Source organism: Prionailurus bengalensis, chromosome E3, assembly GCF_016509475.1.
Source record: "Prionailurus bengalensis isolate Pbe53 chromosome E3, Fcat_Pben_1.1_paternal_pri, whole genome shotgun sequence".
NCBI lineage: Eukaryota > Metazoa > Chordata > Mammalia > Carnivora > Felidae > Prionailurus > Prionailurus bengalensis.
In genome coordinates, this window is record NC_057357.1 from 19,795,021 (window position 1) to 19,820,983 (window position 25,963).

General features: G+C 53.7%; 1 protein-coding gene across 1 annotated transcript in view; it reads left to right on the top strand.

Annotated features, from left to right (window-relative positions):
• Positions 1-25,963, top strand: part of GSG1L (GSG1 like) — a 206,502-nt gene that overhangs the window by 152,890 nt on the left and 27,649 nt on the right. The window contains exon 4 of the mRNA XM_043560241.1: positions 16,096-16,207. Within this exon, the coding sequence (XP_043416176.1) occupies positions 16,096-16,207 (112 nt within the window). The remainder of the gene's footprint in view (positions 1-16,095; positions 16,208-25,963) is intronic.

The window sequence follows — 25,963 nt, forward strand, 5'->3', positions numbered from 1 at the left end:
GTTCATGTGACATTACGTGTCCTGGCAGGGCCTGCGGGTTCTGAGACCCTTGAGGGCGGAGACCACGTAAGAGTCAACCAGTGACAAGGCAGGCAAGGGCTAGATCGCCATCTGGGTCACTGATGGCTCTCAGTCCCTCCTCCTCCCCAGCCACATTCCCATCTTTCTTGTCATCATGCTTAGTCGTACCTCTTCTCCTGAGGTTCAGCTTGCATGGGAAGGCAGGGCTGGTATCCTTCATCTGGAGAACCTGGCCCTTCCAGGGGCAGCAGAGAAATATTCAGGGGTGCCCACTCTGGAGCCAGCCCAGTTGGCCCTCCGCACACATCCTGAATCTTTTTGAGCCTCCGTTTCCTTATCTGTTAGAGAGAGAGAGAGAGAGTAATAGTTTCTCCTTCGCAAAGTCCCCAAGCAGGATCAATGAGGCGGTACGCGTAGAATCCCTCCCTCAGGCACCTGTCAAGCACCGCATGGCAATAGCTTCATATTAGTCACCATGTAGCCCAAGCATCGCCCTACAAGGCCTTCTTCCCTCCTCAAAGCCTGCCTGGGGTGCCCCATGCCTACATAATCTCTCAAATTGCCACCACACTTCCCAGTTACTTGCTCCCCTCCAAATTCTTCTCCGTGAGGACACACACATCATTCCTGAACCCCCTTTGCAGGGACAAGTCATGGCCAAGCAGATATATCGGTAAAGGTATTCTACACTGACCTGGGACACAGAGGGCCCTCTGCCCCGTGGTCTGGTAGGGGAGTGGTTGGGGGAGGGGGGGCTGGGGAATGTGGGGGGAACTAGCAGGAGTGGGATCGCATGGTCCCCAGGATGAGAAGAACTCAGACTCTGCCCAGCATGTGTCAGCGTCCAAGGACGTCTGGCCCGGCAGGCGGAGCACTGCAACAGGTGTCCTGGGGTCAGGCGGGAGTGGGGCACGTCAGCGATCAGGGGAGCCCCCACACTTGTAGAGCAGTGACATTGCTGTAGGCGCCGTTCTATGAACTCATGGCTCTTTCCTATACTAGGTGGGGAGACTGAGGCATGGAGCATTTAACAGAATTGCCCGGGTCGCACTGTCAGTAAGTGTTAGAGGCAGGATTTGGATGCAGGCGGTCTAACTCCGGAGTCCACACTGTCCGGCCTACCGTGACGGTGTCTGAGCGGTCTGCTGGGTGGGGGAAGAGGCCCATGCCGTATATGGGGATGGGAGAGATGGTCTTGTCTGGGATACAGGAGTGGGCTGATGGGGAAGGTATATTCCCGAGAGCCCTAGGAGACAGTCAGCTATCCAGGGAGGGAACTGGCGGTATGGTTGGGGGAGGTGTCTGTCAGCTTGGGGGGCAGGGTGGGGTCCACAGGGCCACTGCTGGGCCAGGCCTAGGGAAGGTGAGCAGACCCCACCCCCGGGAGCCCTGGGTCAGGAGCAGGGCAGCTGAGCCTGTGGCCAGGAGTCTCTGGCTGCATCTCCAAGTCTTGCTGGGGCAGGCAGGGCCGACTGGGAGGAGCCCCGGCTGTAGGCTGTGCCCGGAGTGTGCGTAGAGCGACCCCTCACTTGCCTCCGCCCCTTGCTTAGCAGCTCACAAACTCAGCTGAGCCTTGATCCCCGGCAGTCTGAGGTCTGAGGGCCTTGCGGTCTGGTCCCTGCCCTGTGCCCCAGGGAGCCCTGCTGGGAGCTTGGTTCCCGGGCCTTCCTCAGAGGAGAGACAGGCCCACCTACGCCCACCCGAGATGAGCGTGGAGGGGGCGAGCAGAAGGTCTCAGCCAGGGCCGACAGGAGCCAAGGCAGCCACGTACGGGCCTGGCATTGATGCCGTGACACAGCCCGGGCTCCCGGGGCCCCTCCTCACCGTCCTCCGTGAGCACCCCCTGCGCCCTGAGATTTGCTCAGACTCAGGCAATGGCAGACACCAACCCTGCGGGAGCTCTTAGCGCTGGCCAGAGGGTGACCCGGGGATAGCACCTGACTCCAAGCTCCTCTGCACCGTCACCCCAGCTTCGTCCTCTTGCCACCTGGCCGCGTGCGGCTCCGTCTTGGCTCCTGTCCCAGGAGAGGGGTGGGCCGGGAGGCACCTGCAGGCCACTGGCATCTGTGCCCCTCTGTGAGCGCCCCGGAGCCAGGGGTCCGGAAAAGACAGGCACAGGCTGGGCTTCCAAGGAGGCAGGGCCGACAGCGCCCCCGGCCCCATGTCCTCGAGACCCCGCAGCGGCTCCTCCCGGCGCACTTCCGGCCTCCCTGCCCTGGGTCTGAGAACAGACCTGCGGCCCAGGTCTCGGCTTACCTGTCACCTTCCCAGAAGGGCCAGCCCCATCCTCCTGGGCCAAACTACCTACCACTTTCTCCTCAGGCCCTCATTTCCTTCAAAGCATTTATTAAACTCTGAATTCTCGGGGCGCCTGGGGGGCTCAGTCGGTTGAGCGTCCGACTTCAGCCAGGTCACGATCTTGCGGTCTGTGAGTTCGAGCCCCGCGTCGGGCTCTGGGCTGATGGCTCAGAGCCTGGAGCCTGTTTCCGATTCTGTGTCTCCCTCTCTCTCTGCCCCTCCCCCATTCATGCTCTGTCTCTCTCTGTTCCAAAAATAAATAAATGTTGAAAAAAAAATTTAAACTCTGAATTCTCAATGTATGTGCTTCTTTTCTGTCTTCCTTCGTAAGCATGTCAGCTCCGTGAGGGCAGGGACCTGGCGTGTCTTAGGCACACCTTCATTTCCTGAACCGTGAGGGGAGCCTGGCAGACGGCAAGTGCTCACCGAACGTTGGCTGAATGAAGGCGTGAATGGGAGAGAGAGGCTGTGATGGAATGTGAACACATCTGGACTTGGAGTTGGGTGGGCCTGGACCCGCATGTGCTGTGTTACCCTGGGTGGATTGCTTTCCCTCTCTGAGCTTCACTCACTCACTCGTCAGATCCGGTGCAGCCAAACCTAGCCTTCCTGGGATAAGGCAGGGAGAGCACGAGACGCGGGATGAATGGGACGGTCGGGTCCCATTCATTCGGTGTGCAAAATGCACACCGTGAAGCGCCCAGGGAAGGGAGGGCTGTCCGGAGGTTTTGCGGCAAAGCGTCCACTCAGCTCATTTTCCTGGTGCCCAGGCGGCTTCCTGGGCAGTGAAACTAATGGGATGGCATCACAGCGTCGCCGGAGGGAAGTGTGGAAGCTCAGAGCTTCCGGCCAGGAGAATAGGATTTGCATTTCAGCCAACTTGACGGGCAGACGGAAGAGGAGCTTCGGGAGGAATGTTTTCAAGGCTGGCCAGGCGTGAGGCGGGGGCCCCGGACCCATCACGGGTGACTCTGTGCAGGCCAGGGTCCCTCCTGGGCCGGATGGGGAGGTGAGGGGGAGGCCCACTGCGTGACACCCGAGGACAGTGAGTACTCCTGCCTATAACTTGGGCGCATGTACCGGTATTCCCGGGAGAGAGAGGGAGAGAGACCCAGACAGGGAGGAACAGTCCAAGGCAGAGGTAGAAGGAAACAGAAAAAGAGGCAGAAAGAGAGAAAACAACCAAAGGGAGGGGCCTGCGCAGTGGCCCCCGCGAGCACATACCCCAGATGGATGGTGAGATGTCACTGTCCAGTGGGCGCCCCCCCCCCCGCCGTGATTTCAGGGCCCCCAGTGCCTTCCCTAATGCCAGCTTCTTGCCTCAAAGAGCGTGCTTCCAGTGTTGAAGGATTCTTATCTTTCGTGCCACAGGGGCCCCAAAGTTAAGCCAGTTCCTTCCTCTGGTGCCCAACCCAAGAGAGACAATCTGTGGGCAGGCTGGAGGAAAGCTGGTCTAGAATGCACCCCCCCCCCCTCCCCACACACACCCAGATTCCTAAGCCTGTCCCTGGGTGTGCAGCTGATGGGCCACACCGCAGCCTGCAGCCGCCCTGGGCACCTCGCAGCCTGCTCTCACCCGACCCTGCACTCCTCACACTTTGTCCCCTGCCTCTGCCTCCACGACCGCCACATCCACATCCACAGGCCGCCATTCCACCGCCGTTTTTCTTCCTCAATCACTCACTTTTTTTGGTGTCAAACTTAAATGTATTCAGAAAGGAAGCTTCAGATCACGGCCGGAAATGAAAAGCCGGCACACTTGCGATAAATGGAAGGGGACCGTAAAACCGCAGAAATAAAAACATTACCACTGTCAAAAGGTTTGCGCAGCATCTAAACCCGTGGTCTCCCCCTGGGGCGACTCTGTCCTCTCCCCATCCCCCGCCCCGCCGCCAGGGACACTTGGTAAGGTCTGGGCATGTTTTTGGTTGCCGGCACTTGGGGGAGGGGGCAGGCGAACGTTCCTGGCATCTGATGGAAGGGCAGAGGCCGGGGGTGCGGCTGGCCATCCCACCCCCACGGGAAAGCGTTGTCTGGCCCCGGATGTCAATAGTGCTGAGGTTTAGAACTTCTGGTCTAAAATAAGCTTGAGCGCCCGAGGGAGGTGTGCCCCACACTTGGGCAGCTCTGACCTCGTTAGCGCCTCATCCTTCAGACTCAGCTGCAGCACCCCCCACCCCAGGGATGTCTCCCCAGACCCCCAGAGCAGAGGACTCCAGGTGTCAGCTCCTGTGGACCCTGCACCTCCCATCTCCTGACGCTCTGACCCTTGGCCTTTGTTTTCCTGCCCACGTCCATGTCCCTGATGAGAGCTGCAAGCGGGCAGGGCCACACCTGTCTCATCGTCCCCTAGCCCTCAGCACGGTGCCTGGCTCCTAGCAGGTGCTCCCGTGTGGAGTGAATGAAAGCTGGGTGGGGGTCCCGGATCCCCTACCGTCTGGCTGGCTGTCAGGTACTTTGTTTCTCCCCTGTGAACGGGACACACTCATAGGAATGCTGTCCCCAGTAGCACCCAGCATGTGTAAAAGTCCCTGGCGGAAGGAAAGCCCTGGGTAAAGGTTAGGGGCCACCTGCAAGTGGCAGGGGTCCCTGGAGAGATCACGGGCTCACTGCCTCATTCACGTCTTCTACTGCGGTTATCAGGGTGTCCCGGGGTAATTTATAACTGGACCCCCTTTCGTCTCCAGTGTCCCGGCCCGGGCAGTCCATGATCGGCCCCCCTCCCTCTCAGGGCCTTGTGTCTAGTGGGGCATGTGGAGAGCTGAGCAGTCACTGAGGCTTGAGAGAGCGGGCCTGTTCCCACCACTCAGGGACCCTACTCTTACAGGGTGCTCGGAGCATCTCTGTTTAGCAGCAGGGTCTAGAGGCTGGGGGTGGGGCTGGCTGGGAGCTGCTGAGAAGGCACCCCTCGGCAGACAAGGCTTTGATTATCATGCTGGAATCGGGGCTGTTCCCCACAGATGCAGCCCAAATCCCGGGCTTGGGTAGAATGTCAGGACCACATTCCTGGGGCATGGGAATTTCCAGGGCAGAGATGCAGAAGGCAGGGGGAGAGAGAGGGCCAGGACTGTGGCTTGGGGGCGTGGGCACGTCGAGGGGGCCTTCCAGCCCTCTGGTGGAGGGCTCCAACCTGCTTCCCTCATTCCTACCCAGGCACAGGCCAGGGCACCTGCTCCCCTTCCTCCCGCCATCGTCCTGCAGGTGAGGGCCCACCCTCTGTCGTGGGGGGCTTATGAACATCCGAGGCCATCAAAGCGGGGTTAGTGCGTGCGAAGGGTCACACGGGAGCCCCAGGAGGACATCACCCTCGAGGGCGCACTGGCTGTGTCTATGAGCACGTGGCCCCACTGCCATAGGACGTCCACTGCTGTCTGCTGTCCACTCATATTGGGAGAGGACCCTTGGTGGGGGCTGATCTCAAGCCCATGTGCCCCCCCGGGGAAGTCCTGGAGGGGGCCCGAGGCGGAGGCTGGGGGCCCTGCGGGGGCTGCTCTGCTCCCGTCTGCGAAGTTGAATTCGCTCTTTCCTGGGACCCACCATCCTCTCCTCCTCTGTTTCCTCCCTCTCCCCCCCCCCCCCCACCAGGCAGGGAAGCTTACCTGGTCTCCGGGTGGAGGGGAGAGAAGCTGGCTCTGCTTCATCAAATGTTCTCCTGAACCTTTTCAGTGAACACCTGCAGTGTGGGCTTTGGGACTCTGACTCTGGTTTTCCCGGTCTTCTATGATACCTGTGCCCCGAGGTCATTGAGATCTTCTCTCCAGTTACCCAAATGAAGAAATGCTGGGGGGGGGGGGGTGGGGAACAAATCTGTGATTTTTAATATCAAAAGCCATCCCACCACCAGATTGCCCTGGGCTACCCCAAGACTCACCAGGAACTGGGGTCAAGGCCTCAAGTACCCTTCTAGACCCCCACCCCCACCTGCGGGGGTGGGGTGGGGAGGGGGGTGTTGGGGAGGGTCTGAGCCCACTCATTGCCTCAGGGCTTGATGGAGGTGACTGGGGTAGACGAGGCCAGTGGTGGTTCAGTAAACCTAGTTTTTAAAATGGGAAGGCCCCCTATTAAATGCCACTTCTGATTTGGGCTACTTCAGTTTAAAAGGCAGATAGAAGAGTGAGCAGAATCCAAACAAGCAGTGATGCTAATGACTCAAATGGTCTGGAAGGAGACCTTTGCAGGAAGGGCAGAGCAATGGCAATGATCTAGTACCGGGCAGACAAGGTTGAGGGGCGACTCGGTAATTGCCAAGCTCCCAAAGGTTCCCCTTGAGAAGAAGCCAACCGGTTCGGCCCCTTGTCCTCGAGGGCAGAGCGAGAAATTAGCTTAAATTGGAGCTGGAAAGATTTAGGTTATGTGTAAGGAGGAACTTTTTAAACCCTGAAATATGCTACCAAGAGAGGCTCCGGGTTCTCGGGAGAGTGTCTAAAAATAGCCTGTTCTTTAAAAATAGTTCTGGGCAAGCTTTAAACATAGCCTCAGCTCGGCTTCTTGGCCACGGTTTTCCGTGCACGAGGACGCGCTGTATGTGGTCCCTCCCAGGTCAAAGGGCACAAGGGACAGTCAGAATCAGCCTTTGGTCTCTGTCCAGACAAACAACTGGATATTTTAGAAATGTACAGATAAGAGATTTATTTTCCTGTCTGCCGCCCCACGGATGGTTGTCATGAAATCCCAGCCTTTAGAATGTCAAAGTTTTCTTTCCAGAGCTGTTGTTAATTGGGTCAGCCCCACCAGTTACCCCCAGTCTCTCCCCATTCCTGAGGCAGGGCTCCTCAGTGCCTGCGGGTTGACTGGGAATTCAACCATGTCAGCAAAGTTCCACCCACCCTGGTGACCTGCCCGCCCGCCTCCTGACCTCAGCAGCCTTGGCCGGGCCACGTCCTTGGTCCTTGTCGCTTGGGGCGCCGCTGCGGCCTCTCCCGACTCCCTGCCTCCCACCTTCTCGTTCTCTACACACCAGCCAGAGGGATCTTACAAAAGCACGTCTGATTCTTGTCTGATTCTTGCCTTCTTGCTTACAGTTATGTGATCCCTGCCCATTTGCCCTCAGGACCAAGCCCAAACTCCCTACGATGGTTCTGGAACTTTTCAGTGTCTTGTGTATTCCTGTAGCAGCAGCTCCCCCACCCACGTGCCCTGCCTCAGGCCCTTACAGCCCACCAAGCCACTTTGCCTGGGGGCTCTGCCTGCGGTCCCGCTGCCCGGCCCGCCTTCTTGCTCCCTCCGAGCTATTAACTCTCAGCTTGGAAATCACCTCCTCTGGGAGACATTCTGTTCTGACCTTCCTCGGGGAGCCCAGCCGGGCTTCCCAGGGGCCCCTGGCCCTCCCCCTTGGCTGCCCTGGCACATGCCCGTCCCCAGCTTGTCCGCTTCTCCCATCCCTCCAGAGCACTGGGAGGGATGGTGTTTCACTGGCTCCCAGTGTATCCCCCACAGCTGGAGGAGAGCCCGGCACACAGCAGGTACTCAATATGTGCTCAGTGACTAGTCAACTGAAAGTCAGGCCACCCCAGCAGGGGTGTCCCCTTTGCCGCCATCCTGCCCCATGTCATCGGGTTTCAGCTTCTTCCAGGTCCCCACCAGCCCCTCTGTGTCACGTCCCGACATGACATGCGTGGCATGTTGGCAAATCCAGATCAGCGCCCGGGGACACAAGAGTATTTATTTAGCCGCGAATGCTCTCTGAGCGTTCGGAGTAATAACTTAGCATCTTCAATAATAAACTCCATTATAAATGAGTCAATCGGCCGCTTCCCGCCAATAAACGGAGCATGCCGTTAGCGTCCCGTGTGCAAATCCCGCAAAAGGGAGCCAGGTCAAATGCAAGACGCGTCCTGGAGTCCAGCTGGGCATCAGTGCTCCGTGTGCTGATCCAGGCGGCATCTCCGGACCAGGGACGGTGTCCGCAGGAGGGGTCACCTGGGCCAGGGTCCACCACAGCCCCTGCTGCAGGGACGCGTCGTGGCTCGGTGCCCCCGCGTGTCCTGTGTCAGCGCCGGCGTCGGCTGCCCTGCGGCCTGGTCTCAGTTTAGGCTCCTGAGCACAGGTCCTGCACGCACACGGCGCTGCCCCGCGCCACGTGCGCTCCCACCCCCACTCCCGGAAAAGACTGTTTCGCCCTCTGGCTCGCTCTCAGCTGGTGGCCTTGCCCGGCTGGGTGGAAAGGAAGGAGGAGAGTTGCCTCCAGCCCCTTTGTCCTGCGTAGTGGCTTGCTACCTTCCCTCTGCCCAGCTTCCGCAGTCGCCCTGGGGTTCCTCTGATTGCCAGTGTCCCCCTGTCTACCTGATCGCCCCTGGGGTGAGCGCGGGAGCACTCTCAATCTCCCCTCTTCAGCAGCCCTCCCTGAGCCCCACCATCACCCCTTTATCCCCCGCTTCTGCCTTCTCTGGGACTATTTCGCTGCTTTCTCTCCTCTCCTCTTACCAGCCTGTTGTCGCCGATCACCTGTCCCCAGTGGCCTGCCTGGTGGTAAATACAACGGTCACTTGTCTGTCTTCGTCTTTGACCTCACCGGCTGCTCCCTCCTTCTTGACTTGGGTGCTTCACCCGGCCCTGGTGAAGCCACTCTGGTTTCCTCCCGCTGTTGGCTCCTCCTATCCCCCTCCGCCCCGGCATCGGCTCTGCCCGGGGCCTGCTTTGCCTACAACCTCTCTGCAGGTCATTTCTCTCTCTCCGCCAATGCCTCATGCATTTAATCCCCAGCTCGGACTGTTCCCCGAACCCCAAACTTGCACACCCAGCTACTTGCTTGCTGTCTCTGTTTGCATATAAGATAGGCATTCCCAGCTAATATGGCCCACGTTGGAGCCTACCCAACCTAACGTCTTCCTTCCTTTATCTTCTTCGCCTTAGTGGGCGGCACCACCGTCTGCCCAGTTGCCCAAACCGAGACTCCGGAGGTCATCCTAGGCTCCAGGTCCCCTCGGCCCCATGTCCAGTCCCTCAGCACGTCCCGGTGGCTGCAGCTGCATACCGGCCCGGAGCTGCCAGCAACTCTGGGCCAAGCCTCAGGCCTCCCAGCCGGGGGACCCTCTTCCCCACCCCTCCCGCATGCTCTCTCCTTACCCAGTAACCGGAATGTGCTGTAAACATAAATTGGGCCCCTGCTTTGGCCTTCTGCTGGCTTCGGTCACGCTTAGAATAAAAGCCAGGCTCATCACCGTGGCCCGGCAGATCCTGGCCACCGCCCGCCCTCCTGGCCGGTCTCGAAACACCTTGTCCGTCCCCCTCTGCAGGAGCCTCTTCTCCCTTCCCCCCCACAGGTCAGGGTCCTGTCTTCAGCCTTTGCCAGGCCTCTCCCTCTGACTGGAGTGCTCTTCCCCAGACCTCCCTGTGGCTGCCTCCAGCTCCCATTCAAGCCTTTGCTTAAACGTCACCTCCCCAGAGAGGGCTTCCCTGACCACCCAGTCTGAGCAGCCCCTGGGATCTCTCCCGTCACATTGTCCTATTTTATAATACATCGTGGCACTTTTCACTACCTGATGTGTTCTCGTTAACCTACGTGCTCGTTGTCTGGGCCTCAAGGGCAAGGCATCGGTCTGTCTATGTCAGTGGTCCCCACGCGCTAGAACAATGCCTGGCATATGAAAAGCATTCAATAAATATTCATTGACTGATTGAATTAATGAATAATAAATAAATGAATGATGACTCGCATCTTAGCTCCTGTAGACAACTCGCTCTCCAAAGTTGCCAAAATCTGGCCCTGCCCTCGCTCATTCCCACATCCCAGACCCAGGACTTCCCACCAGGCAGCCTAGTGCCCCTCCCCCACGCACCTTGACATCCGTGGTCATCTGTTCATTCAACACATATTACCGAGTGCTGGGGACCACAAACCGGGTTTCCTGGACGAGTGTAGAGTCTAGAGGGCCTATATAGTGAGCCTCAAGCATTCATTCATTCATTCATTCATTCATTCAAGAAACACCACTATAGGACCTCCTGCATGCAAGCACTGTTCTAGATGCTTTACAAATATAAGCCACTGGATACTCCTGCGTCCATGAGGTAGGTGCTATTGTTATCCCTGTGTTATGTTGAGGAAACTGAGGCGCAGAAACGGGAGGTCACCTACCCAAGGTCACATAGCTGGTGCTCATTTTGTTTCCCTGTGGCTTTACCCTGCGCCTAACGTCCTGACCCTCCCGACACTGTCTCTTCCCTCTGGGCCCACGCCAGCCCCTCTGGACTTAAAAGCAGACTTTTCCCTTCCTCAGTGTGAGCGGCGGGGGCCAGGGCGGGGGTCACGGCAGCCCTGCCCGCTCTGGGGTCAGCTCTGACCCCGCAGCCAGCCTCGCCCCCAGTGCCCTCCTGTGTTCCCCAGGGGCTGGAAGGAGCCACGCCTGCCTCACCATGTGGGTCGGGGCCCCCACTTGACGGTGTCAGGAGTTGGAAAATGAGGTTTACAGCCCTGCGCTTCCTGGTGTGCGGCCGTCGCAGAGCAGGAAAGCCTCCTCCTTGCCAATTTCAGGAGGTGCGGTAACTGCAGAAAGTCGCTTTCTAATTCGCAGGAGTTGGAAACAATTCCTTCGGCGCAGAGTTTGTGTGACAGACGCTACCACGGACTTCCCTGTGCAGAACAGACATGCTTCCAGAAACGCAGGCGAGGATCGGATGTTTAAAGGAGACGCTTCAAAATGCAGTCAGAGCAACTCACCAGCCTCTCTTTGAATCCTTCGAATGAAGAAATAATTTTCATTTATTGACTTCCCTTAAAGCACGGCCTTTCATATTTGGGAGTAAATGGAATCCGATTGAGAAAGCACTGCTTTTCCAAACTAACAGTTTAGAAAATTGTTCTGCCAACAGGCTGGGTCTGGCTTCTGGGTCTCGCTAGGTGTTTTCGTCACGTCCCCACTGCCCTAATAGAAGGAGTGGTTGTTCTCATGAACGCTTTCCTGCATTAGTAGATGCTCGTTGGGATTACCTGTGTCTACTGATATCCCCATTTTATAGATGAGAACACAAGACACGCAGAGGCCACATAACTCGGAGAGCATCTGGACTGGCATAGTGCGGAAGAAACTCAAGACGTGGGGTTTGGAGAGTGAGCCCTCCCCCCCACCCCCCCCACCCACAAACCCAGAAAGGGACTGGTTGGGGCTAGGGAAGGGGTCAGGACCCCACTAAATGCGCAAGGTTCCTGGGTAAGGCAGCAATTCTAGGGGGAACGAACACTGGGAAGTGAGCGGGGGGGAGGCTGTCCTCCCATATAACAGACTCTACTGTGACTTACAACGGGTAAAAGAGTGTGGCATTGACACAAGAACAGAGGCAGACCAGTAGAACAGAGTGACATCAGGAAACACTCATGTACAGGTGGGGCTTGGAATGTAAGTGTCATTTAAAATCAGCGGGGAAGGGGCGCCTGGGTGGCTCAGTTGGATTTCGGCTCAGGTCATTATCTTACGGTTCATGAGATTGTCCCCCACATCGGGTTCTGTGCTGACAGTGTGGGGCCTGCTTGGGATTCTCTCTCTCTGTCTCTCTCTGCCCCTTCCCTGCTTGTGCTGTCTCTTTCTCTCAAGATAAATAAATAAAATAAAAATAAAATCAGGGGCACCTGGGCGGCTCAGTTGGTTAAGCATCCGACTTTGGCTCAGGTCGTGATCTCACAGTTCGTGGGTTCGAGCCCTGCGTCGAGCTCTGGGCTGACAGCTCAGAGCCTGGAGCCTGCCTCCGATTCTGTGTCTCCCTCTCTACCCCTCCCCCACTCATGCTCTGTCTCTCTCTGCCTCTCAAAAATAAAGAAACGTAATAATAAAAAAACATTAAAATAAATAAAATAAAAATGAAACCAGTGGGGAAAGGACAGGTCATTCTATAAGGATTCAAGACAATCAGCTACTCATTAAAAACACTTAACTTAGATCCTTAACTCACACCATTCACCAAGATAAATTCTAGGTGAATTAATATAAAAATATAGGACAATGCATTTACGGGTGTTCCTTTTCCAAAAAGGTAGACACAGCATGTGAAAACTGCAAAGGAAAAGCCTGGTAAATTTGACTATATCAGATATCAAAGTGTTTGACAAAAGCAGCTTTATTCATAATTGCCAAAACTTGGAAGCAACTGAGATGTCCTTCCGCAGGTAACGGGACCACGGGTAAATGGTCTGTGATGGGTCCAGACGATGGAACATTATTCAGCACTAAAAAGCCATGAAGAGACAGAGAGGGACCTTAAATGCATATTGCTAAGTGAGAGAAGCCAGCCTGAGAAGGCTATGTACTATGTGATTCCAACTTTATGACATTCTGGAAAAGGCAAGCCTGTGGAGACTATAAACAGATCAGTGTTTGCCAGGGGTTCAGGGAGGCAGAGAGGGAGGGAGGGATAGAAAGGTGGACCACAGGGGATTCTTAAGGCTATGAAACGATTCGGCACAGTAATGGTGGTTACCTGTCAGCATACATTTATCAAAGCCCATAGAATGTGCAACACGAAGAGTGAACCCTAATGTAAACTCAGGATTTAGTTAATAATAATGGATCAGTATTGGCTCATCAATTGTAACAAATGTACCACACGAATGCAAGATGTTAATCATACGGGAGGTTGTGGCGGTGGTGACTGGGGACACATGGGAACTCTCCATAATTTCCCCTCACTTTTTCTGTGACCCTAAACCTGCTCTAAAAAGTAAAGTCTATTAATTTAAAAAAAACAAAAAGGTGTTTGGTACATGGGAAAAGACAAGAGCAGTAAACTCTTGGGTAGTCTACGTGACAGACAGGATTAGTATCTAGAATACATAAAGAATTCCTACCAACTGATAAGAGAAACTACTTTTTTTTTAAAGAAAAAATTGACAAAGGATACAGACAGGCGCTATATAGACAGAGATAGGCATGGTCAATAAACATGTGAAACACGCCCAAGCTCACTAGCATGAGGGAAATATAAAATTGACAACAATGTTGAGGTGTCATTCTGCATCCTGCGATGGGCACAGGTTTTCATGTTTTGGAATCTCCAGGGTTGGTAAGTACCCCAGACAGCTGGCAGAAACACATGATGGGGCTACCATGCAGGAGAGCAATTTTCTGACATTGACTCAAATTTAAAACGCATATACTTTATGACCCAGCAATTCTTACTATTCCATCCGGAGCAGCACTTGCTCGTATCCCCAAAAAGACTTGTAGAAAGGTGTTCATCGCAGCATTTCTTGTAGAGCCGAAAACAGGACAAGACCTAGTACCATCCATTGATTGGGTAGATAAAACATGCTACTTCATTATTAAGGAATCGTATGCGTTGGTTCCGAAGAATAAGCTATATCAGTTACGTACGTCTTGGCAAGTTCACCCAGAGTTGTGTCAAGTGACGAAAAAGAAGATATCCATGTGGCTCACCGTTCGTCTCCTTTCAACAGACTGGGCCAAGGCAGAGAGGACCAGAGAGGGTGCTGTCGAATGGGTGGGATAGCCCAGGTCAGTTCTGCACCACCACCTGCCAGGGCACGACTAAGGATGTGGTCTAGGATGTAGTCGGGCCTGGCAGAGACAGCCTGGGGGAGGAGGGACTTTTAGGAGGCTCCTGAGGAGGCCTCAGCACCTGTCGTGGTGCCTGGATTTCCTCCCTGGGATTTCCTGACTCAAGGGCTCCCCACCAGCTCTAATCTGCAGTCAGAGAATAGCGAGAAGTATCTATGAGGGGTTGTCTATGACAACCACAGAGTCCTTGGTCTCCTTTGGGCCTGGGGTCCAGTGACTGGCGTCAGGCACAAGGTGTGCTGGAGCCTACAGGTGCCCACTGGGCACACCTCTCCTCTGCTCTGCCTTCCGTGACCTCACACTGGTTGCTTGACATTGGCCGTAGTGGCACCGTGGAACCTGATAGACACTACAAATCAGGGCTTTTCTTTTGCCTCTGGAGAACCAGTTGCTAACCATTTATCTTCACCCTGTGGGAACACAGGATGGCTTCCTCCCTCCATTCCCCACCCTGGGTCCCAGGACACAGAACCTCACTCCCTCTTTACTTCTGCCTTTGCTAAACCTCCATCTCTCCACTCCTTATCTCCATCTTTTCTCTTGCCTCCTCTTCAAGAAGACGGGAGAGGGTGGAGAGCCTTGGAGTTGAGGGCATTTGGATATGGGCACCAGTCACAACTATGCCATTGACTCCCTCTGTGACCTTGGACAGACTTTCCCACTCCGGGCTTCTATTTTCTCCCCTGTGGAATGGAATAATCGTATTCAGGGCTACCACATACAGCCTTGTAGGCATGGTTCTGCTTCAACTCTGCTTCAACATAGACTGTATTGTGAATGGGGCCCTATGGAGATGCCCAGTGGGCAACCTGAACAACGGTACATAGTCCTGATCAAGGTACTTCATGATACTTCAGAGGGTTGTTGTGAAAATTAAGAAGTAATCATACAGAGTGCTTGGCACATAGCGGGTGCACAAACATGATTGTTTTCCTTTATTCTTGTTATCTACCCCTCCCTTTCTCATCAATAGTGTATCACTCTATCTTAAGGTTAGGTTCTTGAGGGCTCCAGATGCCACAGTCCACACAGAGAAATGTCCCCAGATTTATAATAATCCTGGTGACTATAATGATTGCATGCCACTGAGCACAGACTTGAGGCTGCCTTGCCTCACTTCACTTACTCTTTGCCTTACGTGTCACAATCCTCGTCTTCGGATTCAAGGACTTGAAGCTCAGAGGGTGAGGCTTTGCCCAGTGCTACGTGATGAAAACGTAGTGGAAGAGGATTCCCACTCAGATCCCTTGGGATGCAAGTTCTCCCAGCCAGTGGGCTCAAAGATTTTTGACCATGAGCCACAGAAAAACATTGCATGTTTCAGTCACTGCGCCCATGTACACATGCATAGAACTGAAAAGTTCTCCAAAACAATATTCATTCCTGCTACATTTGATGTATCAGATATTTCTATTCCGTTCCGTTCCATTCTGTTCCATTCTTCTTCTTCTTTTTTTTTTTTTAATGTGGCAATCAACAGTGGCAATCATTGAAGGTGACTTCATGACGCACTAGTCTAGCGAATCAACACCTGCAGTTTGAAAAATACCCTCTAGGCTGCTTCTCCCAAATGACCTCCTAAGGCAGGAATCAGCAAACTATAGCCCATGGGTTAAAATCGGGCTCGGTGCCTGTTTTTGTAAAGTTTTATTGGTACACAGCCATACTCCTCCATTCATACGTTTATTGTCGCTGACTCTTTTGTGCTACGACAGTAGAGAAGTAGTTATAACAGGGACTTCGTGGACCACAGAGCCTGAACTATCTACTTACCTGGTACTTAACGGAAAAGTTCGGGGCTCCCGGGTGGCTCAGTCGGTTAAGCATCTGACTCTTAGTTTCAGCTCAGGTCACGATCTCACGGTTTCGTGAGTTCAAGCCCCGAGTCAGGCTCCCAGATGACAGCTTGGGATTCTCTCTCTCCCTCTCTCTCTCTCTCTCTCTCTCTGCCCGCCCCCCACTCATGATGTCTCTGTCTCTCACAATAAATAAGTAAACTTAAAAAAAAGACAAAGAAAAAGTCTGCCCGTCTGTGCAGATTTGACTCTGTGTCTCCCTTGTTTAATTTCTCCACGCCTTCCCTGTACCTTCTCGCTCAGACTCAAGCTCCTTGGCTGGCTTAGAAAACACCACCCTCTGGCTTCCCCGCTCTGGTCCTACCAACGGCCCTTCCCCTTCCATGCTGTCCCCCAGCACTGACAGGCCCACAGGACAAAGGTGGACAGAGCTCCACCTTGCTTCCTGACCTCTTGTTCTGCTCCCCCCACAGGCCTCCTGGGAATGGTCGCCCACATGATGTACACACAGGTGTTCCAGGTCACCGTGAGCCTCGGCCCCGAAGACTGGAGACCCCACTCCTGGGACTACGGATGGTCCTTCTGGTAAGTGGCCTTTGACCTTCAGACACCAGAGCCTCCACGCATGCTGGGCCTTCGGCAGCTCGGCCCAGGCGAGGGAGGAAGGGCAGAGGAAGGCAAGGGTAGCCCAGAGCGCACGGGGACTTTGAGACTCTAGACCTGGGGTTGGCAAACTATGGCCCATCCACTACCTGTTTTTATGCAGCCCTCAACTTAAGGATGGTTTTTACATATTCAGATGCTTGAAATCAATCAAAAGAAGACTAACACCCTGTGATGTGTGGAAATCATGTGCAATTTAAGTTTCAGTGTCCATAAATAAAGTTTTATTGGGACAGAGCCACTGTCGTTATTCACGCGTTGTCCTGTGGCTGCTTTCACGCTACAATGGCAGAGCTGGGCGGTTGCAGGCGACACTCAGTGGCCCACCAAGCCTAAAATGTTCACCGCCCGGCCCTTTACAGAGTAAAGCTTCTGACCCCTGCCACACAGGCCGTTCTGGAAGGTGGAGGTGGAAGCTGACGAGTTGGGGGCGGCGGGGGTGGGGGGGCCTGGGAGGTCTGATAAGTTTTGTGTGCAAGAGCAACACAGAATCAGTAGACTCCCGAGCCAAGTAAACAAGGGGTGTGTGTTAGTTCGGGTGACCCAGAAGTCCAGTTGGGTCAGCTGGGGGGCCTCGGGTCACGACGGAAAAATCCATTGTGACCGTCTGCGAATTTAACCCTGTGTCTGAGTGGGCTTTCCTCCTGGTGGTGAGAAGGCTCCCTCCTGGTGCTTCTTCCTTCACATACGGGGGAAGGGAGGGTTCCTCTTTCCCCAACGTTGACCGAAGTCCCCGGTCTCCCCCTGATGGGCCCAACTCAGGTCATCTTCTCTCTCCCGAATCATCACCACAGCTGAGGGAGGGCCAGGAGCATATCGGTTCCGCTTGCCCACGCTTACCTCTCGGGCGAGGAGTGAGCCCAAAACTCTCCGGCGGTGAATGACCGGGATGGGTGCTGGGTGAGCATCTGCCCCAGGCACAGCTGGGTCCAGGTGCTCAGGTGATTTATCAGGAGCTCTCCCCGCCCCCTTGCGTGTCTCTGTTCCCTTTGTCCTTTGTCTTGTCTTCATTCACAGGCAGCTTTTCCCTAAGCAAAGATGGTCACCATGCCCAGCTTTAGGCTTCCAGTTTACAAACGTAGCAATACCAGCAGAGAGATGGGGCTTCTTTCCCATATTTCCCGCCAAAATCCTGGTTACGGCTGTCATTGGATTAGCTTAAGTTGTGTGCCCATCCCATGACCAATGATTTCCACCCTGATTGGTCTGGCCTGAGTCACAAGGTCCAGGCGGCGGGATTGGCCCCACCCAATCCCTTGGACAGAGACAGGAGGAGGAGCCTCCCCAGTGGAAAATTAGGGGTGAGGCGGGGTTATCAGAAGGAGGAAAGACAACGGCCTCAGTTGTCCATTACACGAGGTATGCAGGCCTGCTTCTGGTGGCCGGGAACCACTTATCCACTCAGTCACTTTACATGCGTTTACCGATTGCTTACTCGGGGACAGCCGCTCTCCTAAGTGCTGGGGGTACAGCGGTGGTGAAGACAGCGTGGTGACAGGTGAATGAGACAAGGAAACAAGCTGTAATGTGGATATGGGGGTGGCTCACAGACTGCTGTGGGAGCACAGAGGAGGGGTTGCTGACCCAGCTTCGGGCAGGGAGGGTCCTCTGGGGAGAATGCGATCGGGCAAAATGTGGAGAAGGGAATAAGACAATGTGCTGGGCAGAGGGGACAGGAGGTACAGAGACTTCGGAGGATCGTCAGAATGGAGTAGGAGTAGGGCTTCAAGTAAGAAGGACCCCCTTCCAGACCACTGGGGACTCTTGCTAATTTCACCCCTTCCCACCCTCTGTTTGGTTTCTGCTTTGCAAAGGCACGTGTCTTAAAGGGACCTTGACCCTCAGGCTCGCAGGGAAACCAGCTAAGGCTCTGGTGCCCCCTGTTGCCCTACACTTCCCTCCTTCTAGCAGCTGTCGCCTGAGCTCTTGACCTTGGACGGTGGTCACCTGAGCTAGAGAAGGGGGCAAAGGAAAGGAATGAACATTCTTGGGTGTGAGCACGTGTGTGACCGCCTGTGCCACGTATCGAGGCCTGGTATGTCACCATCGCCACGGTGCGGTGTGGTGGAAATTTTGTGGAGGGGAAACTGAGGCACAGGCAAACCTAAGTAACCCGTCCAAGCTCTCTCTGGCCACTGAGCAGCAGGGCTGGGATCTGAACCCGGGCAGTGTGGCCTCAGAGCCCACACTCCTAACCTCTGTATTCTGCCTCTGCGAGAACGGGGTGATACGTAGACACTTCGTGGATGTGCGTGGCATGCTGTTTGACACACGGCAAGTGCTCTCAAACACCAGCCCTTCTAAAATTTTTTTTTTAACATTTATTTATTTTTGAGACAGAGAGAGAGCATGAACAGGGGAGGGGCAGAGAGAGAGGGAGACACAGCATCTGAAACAGGCTCCAGGCTCTGAGCCGTCAACACAGAGCCCGACGCGGGGCTCGAACTCACGGACTGCGAGATCGTGACCTGAGCCGAAGTCGGACGCTTAACCGACCGAGCCACCCAGGCGCCCCAAACACCAGCCCTTCTAATGTTACCGATTTCCATATGAAATTTAACACACGCAAACCCCCCCGTGTTGCTCAGAAAGGTTGGGTCACTCACCCGGAGTCCCACAGCCTTAAGTAGCAATAGGATTCTAGAAGCCCCTGGCTCTCCGCCCTGGCACTCCGTGTCTCGAACGGGGCCTGCCGGTGTCGGCCATGGGAAGCTTTCCTTCGCGGGCAGCCAGGCCTCCTGCCCTGCTCCTGTTCCCTTGGGGCTGGCCTCATTCTCATCTGACTTATTTAAGGCCGGGGCCCAACGTGCGGTCCCTATTAGGGCTGATCCATTTCTTCTTGTCACCAAGGCCTGCAAGATGGATCAGCCCCATTTTTCATCCCTTGCTTTTGGGGCCTCGCCAGGGCTGTGCAGCGTCATTGTGTCATTTCTCTTGTTTAATATGTGTGAGGCCGTTTGTCAAAATTCTGGCCCCAGCGCCTCCCCCATGCCCGCCCCAGGCACCAGGCAGGAGAGCAGCTTTGAGGCCAGACAGCGCCAGCCTCTGCCTCCCCGCCCAGCAGAGCGAGACAGGCCGCGGAGACTGGGGAGGTCGGGGATCAGAGATGCCCAGCTGATGTTGGGCACCGGCTTCTGGGAGGGACCCGTGCCCAGGAAGGGGAAGGGTCCACGGTTGAGAGTCAGACGGCCTCGTTCACACCTTGCCGACATGCACTGCTGGGCCGCTGGGGGCAGGCACTGCGGAGGGGTGGTTGAAGGGCGGCCCCTGGGCTCAGACAGCTTGGGAGCAGATCCCCACTTTGACCCTCACCAGCCGTGGACTCGCACCAGGTCCCTCCGCCTCCCCGTGCCTCAGTATCCTCAGCTGTAAACTGGGGAGATGGCCCGAGTCTGTTGGCAAGCAGTCTGTCAGTTTTCTGTGGATTTATAACACATCACCCTGAAATGTAGTGGCTTAAAATAAAAATGTGTTATTGTCTCTTATGGCTTAACGGGTTGACTGGGCTTAGCTGGGTATTCCTTGCTCGGCGTCTTCCATGACGCTTCGGTGGGATGCTGGCCAGGGCTGGAGTCATCTGGGGCTTGGCTGGGCGGAGGGTCCAAGCTGGCCCCTCCCAGCACTGGCTGCGGGTGCTGGCTGGGGGCTGGGGGCTCAGCTAGGCTGTCAGCAGGACCAGCTTCTCCAGGCCGGTGGCCGGGCCCCTGCGGCGAGCAAGCATTCCGAGAGATCCGAGCAGAAGCTACAAGTTTATTTTATGACCTTGCCTCAGAAGTCACACTGTCGTTTCCACTGCTTCTGTTGGTCAAGAGCAAGTGATGGGCCAGATTCAAGGAGAAGGGGCCCACACAAAGCATGAACCCCGGGAGGCGAGGCTCCCGGCGGGGGGCATCCTTAGGGAGGGGCTGCAATGAGGACTATGTGAAATAACACGTGTGAGGTGCTTAGCACAGAGGATGTGCTCACGCGTGTTATTATTAAAGGCAAGCAACCCAGCGTCTCAAGTGATTCATCTCTCGAGTCGATAATACTATAATGCATGCCTCACAGGGTCTCCATCCGCCCTGGATGCACCGCTCACATTTGCTCCCAGGACTTTAGTGTTCTCTTAGTATCCAGCCCTGGCCGTGACTTCCTGTCACTGCCCAGCTCGCTGCTTTGGCCGTGACAGAGCTTCAGAACCCCATCCTCACCCTGAGCCCAGAGCCCCTCCAGCCCTCCCGCCTGTTTGGTTTTCTTTTTTTTTCCAAAAAAACTCTCCCCTTAGCCCAGGGGCTGAACCCAGCCAGTAGACGTTTTGTGTGGCCTGCCACGATGTTCTATAAAAGTTGTATTTGCTTTTAACAGTCTAAAAAGGTAAACATTTTAGGCAAAACTCCAAGTTTTGGGCTTCTCTTGACCATTAGGGGCTATGTCCTTGCCTAACTGGCATTGCCACATGGCCGCTGGCGGCTGAAGCTGAGGGGTGGCTGCCCCCGTAGATGGGGCCCATGCTGTCCGGTTCACCCCTGTCCCCACCACTCCTTCTCGCCTTGTACTTTCCTCACTTCACCATCCAGCGGAGTCTGCGGGAATGTGAGTTTGTGACCCCCACGTGGAATGTCAGCATGTCCGTTTTCCTGGCGATGGCGGGGAAGGGGAAAGCTAGTCACTCTGTGCTTCTGATTTCAATTTGATCAAAGTGGAGAAAGATAGAAAAAAGGCCCTTCCTACCACAACACACACAGTGGAACCCCAGTCCTGAGCATTTAGTCTGCAGACTGAGGGTAGGAGAGCATCGTGGAGTTGTAGCCTTATAAGAGCTAGAAGCCCAGAGAGGTTAAGCGATTTGGCACAGGTCACACAGCAAGAGAGCAGCAAGTTGGGCCAGGACCCAGAGGGGTGGTGCCTCTCTGTTTGCTTCTGGGACCCCATCTGTGTGAAGTGTGATGGCCTCACTGCTACCCTCCTCCCTTCCTCCCCTTGTTCCCTTCCAGTCTCCACAACCCTGTGGAAACAGAAGGCTAGCCTCTTCCCTCTCTCACAGGACCCTCGGCTGCCCTGCCCTCTCTGCAGGCCTTAGCTGGCATTTCAGCAGATCGATCCCTTAGGGGTGGGGGGTTCTGCTGCCATGACCGTAGAAGAACCTTGGCCCCAAAGAGCCACTGGGGAGGATGTGTTTGTTGGTGTCCCTGCTGAGAGGCTGTGTGGTCAGCAGGAAGCTCTCACTCTTTCTCATGTCCCCCAAGGCAGGTGGTTCTTGCCTCCTTTTGTTTAACACCAAGGAGGGGAAGGAGAGGTGTGGCCACCCAAGGACGCCTGCTGGCCATGGCTGGACTGCCTGGGGCCCCAGAACCTGCCGTCATCAGCTCCTGGTCCCATCAGTTCTGGGGCACTGAGCGTGGCCTGGACCGAGCATTTGGGCACAATGACTCTGTGCCCGTCTGGCCTGAAAGAGAACTAGGGCTGCCCCCCTCAGCGGCTAGTTAACAGTCTTCCCATGGAGGAGGGCCTGGGGGACACTGCAAGGTGGCATCTATGCATCTCTGAATCGGCCCCCAGCATTCCCCTGCCCCTGCCCCCCACAGCTCCCAGAGGACAGAGTGGTTGACAGTCACTCTGTCCACCCCACCACCCTCCCCTTTCCTCCCCACAGTGTCCACTCTGCTCTTGGCTCCAAAAACCAGGCCAACCACCCACGTACCTCAGGCAGCAGCCCAGGGGTGCACCAGCTCAGAATTGCAAGCTGCAAACAGCAGGAAGTGTTCCAGTCCCGAGGTTTTCAAACAGTGTCCTGCGTGTGGGCCCAGAGGGGTCTTGGGATGAGGCACGGCAGGGAGGATGAGGCCCTGAGCCCCTCACCCACGTTAAAAGCAGGGCAGTATTTTTATAGCTGTTCAATCTCTATTTATTCATTCTGCAAATATTTATTGAGCACCTGCTATGTGCCAGGCACTGTCCTTGGTGCTGAGCATATAGCCGGGAACAAAACAAAGCTCCTGTTTTCATGAAGCTGATGTTCTGGGGCGGGAGTGGGGGAGCTACTGCTTCTGGGATGATGGAATAGACATCCTTCTCCCTATTCCTCCTGCTAAGTCCCGGCTAGCACTCCTGGAACATTATACATAAAGCAGCATAAGAGGATGCTAAAAGATAGACACGAGACAGCAGAGAGCATATTGGTGAGTACTTTTTGTCCAGCGCATCCTGATCTACAAATGAAGAAGTCAGCAAGCCAGCAATGCGAAAAGGCGTGCACGCGCGCATACACACACACACACACACACACACACACACACACACCACGGAGTCCGCTTTCTATAGCCAAAGACCAGGAAAGGGGCAGCCTACCAAGACAGAAAGTTTAGCAATAACCGTATAGTGATACATAACAGACAAAAAAACAACAACCCCAACAACTGTGGTTTGACCCCCACTCATGCCAAGCTTAGACTCCCCTCACCAGGCTATAAGGAGGCACCTAACTGCATGCCCCCTCACCTGCTGTGGTGGTGCCAGAGTAGGGAGCTGGGACTGTCACTTTGCTGGGAAAGTAACAAGCCCCACCCATCCCCAAGTGGCGGTGGAAATCCCACGGGGAGCCTGGACCTCACCTCCAGCAGGCAGTAACAGGACTGAACGTTTTCTCCCTAAGACTGGGAGCGCCACTCTTCCTCAACATAGTGCTGGAATTTCTTGCTAGTGCAATAAAGCACGAAAAGTAAATAAAAGGCATACAGATTGGAAAGGAAGAAATAAACCAGACTTGTTTGCAGATGACAGGATTGTCTATGTAGAAAAGTCCAAGACATCTACCAAAACATGCCTAGACCTAATGTATAGGTTCAGTAGAGTCTCAGGATATGAGACAAATAATGTAAAAATCTATTATGTTTCCATAAACCGGCATTGAACAGTTGGACAACAAAACTAAAAATACAATACCATTTGCATTCAACACAGTGAACACTTCATCATCAATCTAACAAAACATTTGTAGGTCTTCCATGGTGAAAACCACAAAATGCCAACGAAAGGAATCAGAGAAGATCCAAATGAGAGAGACAGCATGTTTGTGGTGAAGACGTCAGTTCTCCTCGAGTTAGTATACAGTTTCATGCAATTCCTGTGAAAACCTCAGCAAGATTTCTTGTAGGTATAGGTAAGATTATTTTTAAATTTATTAGGAAAGGCAAAGGAGCTAGAATAGCTAAAATAAGTTTGAAAAGGAAGGCTAAAAGCGGAAGGCTAAAATTGGGAAGTCTACCCAACTTCAAGACTTAATACATAGTTACGGTAGTCTAGATTGTGTGGTATTGGTGGAGGGGTAGACACACAGATCAATGGTGTGGAATAAGGAACCCAAAAATATGCCTCATTGATATTTGACAAAGATGCAGTTCCGTTCCGTGGAGGGGGGAGTAGCCTTTTCAACAAATATTGCAGGAGCTACTGGACAGTCATAGGTAAAAAAACAAAACAAAACAGAACAAAAAAGCACTCGATCTAAACTCCATGCCTTATCTAAAAATTAACTCAGAATGGATCATGGACCTACATATACATTGTGAAATGGTAAAGTTTTTAGAAGAAAAAAATAGAAAATCTTTGAATCTAGACCTAGGCAAAGAGGTCTTAGATTTAATATCGATTGGATCAAAAACATAAAAGGAACATTTGATAAATTGGAGTTCAGCAAAATTAAACACTTTTGCTCTGTGACAGACCTTGTTAAGAGGTTGAAAAGACAAGTTGCTGAGGAAGAAAAGACTTGTTAGCCTCCGCTCTGACAAAGGACTCGTAGCTAGGATCAATGAAAACACTCAAAACTCAAAAGGAAACAATAACAGCAGCAAAACAACTCGATTAAAAAGTGGGCAGGAAGACATGAACAGAGATTTTGCCAAAGAGGATAAACAGATGGCAAGTAAGCAACTGAAAAGATGTTCACCACCATTAGCCATTAGGAAAATGCAAATGGAAACCATGATGAGGTGTTACTACACATCTATCAGAATCGCTAAAATAAAAAAAAAGTGACAACATGAAATGCCGATGCAGATGTGGAGAAACTCAGCGATATCGGGGAACAAATGGTTGATACATGCATCAGGGACGACTCTCCAGAGAATCACACCGGGTAAAAAAGCCAATCCCCAAGATACATGCTGTGCAATTCCATTTATATAGCATTCTTAAAATGACAAGATTATAGAAATGAAGAACTGATTACTGGTTGCCAGAGTTTGGGAGGGGAGTGGGTGTGGCTGTAAAATGGCCACAGGAGAGATCATCGCAGCGGTGATGGATGGAAATATTCTGTATCTCGATTGTATCCATGTCAATATGCTTGTACTATGGTTGCAAGATGTTACCATGAGGGAAACTGGGAAAGCGTACATGGATGGATCTCTCTGCATGATTTCTTACAACTGCATGTGAATCTATAATTATCTCAAAATAGAAAGTTTCATTTAAAAACAAAGAATAATAAATAATAGGGGGGGAAAAAGCTACAGGGGAATTACAGGGTGTGGTGAGGGCTGAGAGGACACTGAACAGGGGTATGTGATAGAGAGAGACTCCTCCTCTCGCTGGGTCATCAGAGTTGGTAGTTGACCTGCTCCTGGACAAGACTAGAAGTTCACTTTAAAACTAAGCTATGTAGAAGAAGGGAATGTATAAAAAGTAATTGTATAAGAACTTGGGTTGCCAATGACAGAAACCCAGTTCAAATTGGCTTAGGGGAAAAAAAAATCTGATAAAGGAATTTGGGCACCCATAACTGAAAAATCCAGGGATAATGGCTTCAGCTCAAGGATCTAGCTCCTTTCCGTGGCTCTGCTTTGAGGCAGCCTCATTAGCAGCTTGCATAGTGGCAAGGCAGGCCCCAGCAGCTCCAGGCTCAAATCCCACCCGTGTGGTACCCCAGGAGAAAGATGAGCCCTGTTTTCCAACAGCTTGAGCGAGAGTCCTGGGATCGGGTGTCACATGCCCGTCCTTAAACCAATATCTGTGGCCAGAGGGAAGTGATGCTCTCATTGGCCAGGTGCTGGCCATGTGATCACGCCTAAAGGTGGGGGGGGGGTGGGGTGGTGAGGCCAGCTCCGTACAAACCACATGACCTGGGAAGAGGGGAGCACTGGTCCCTTAACAGAATGGATGCTGGTCAGGCAAAACTAACCTCTGTATCCTTGTGGAATCCCAGAAAAAGCCTGCTTCTTCATTTGCCATCGTCATGCTTTTAATTTCCACCTGTCTAAACAGTACCGCACATTGAACTAGTCTTGAGTTTCATTGCTCAGAGGAGAGAGTATCTGATTGGACCAACTTCCCAGATGTTCAGCGCTCATCCAGTCATCTATGAACAGGGGGGCGGGGTCACCTACTGGACTCTGATGGACAAGAGGGGCCAAGTGGACCCCATGCCTGTCTATTACAGCTACTCAGAGTTTCTGGGAGATCGGAATTAGCTCATTATCATGAAGGAACAAGGAATCCATTAATGGTTTTGGTGATAAGGTCCAGGTGATGATAGGGGATCCCTGGGAGAAAGGCTGAATCCGCATACTTCCCCTTGCTTTCCTTCTGGATGGCCAGGGGCTGACAAAGAAGGGAGCAGTGAGTGTGGGAGATGGGCTGCACTGACCTTGAGGAATGCATGGTGGTCACGTTGAGAGACCTAATGGGTGGTGGGCA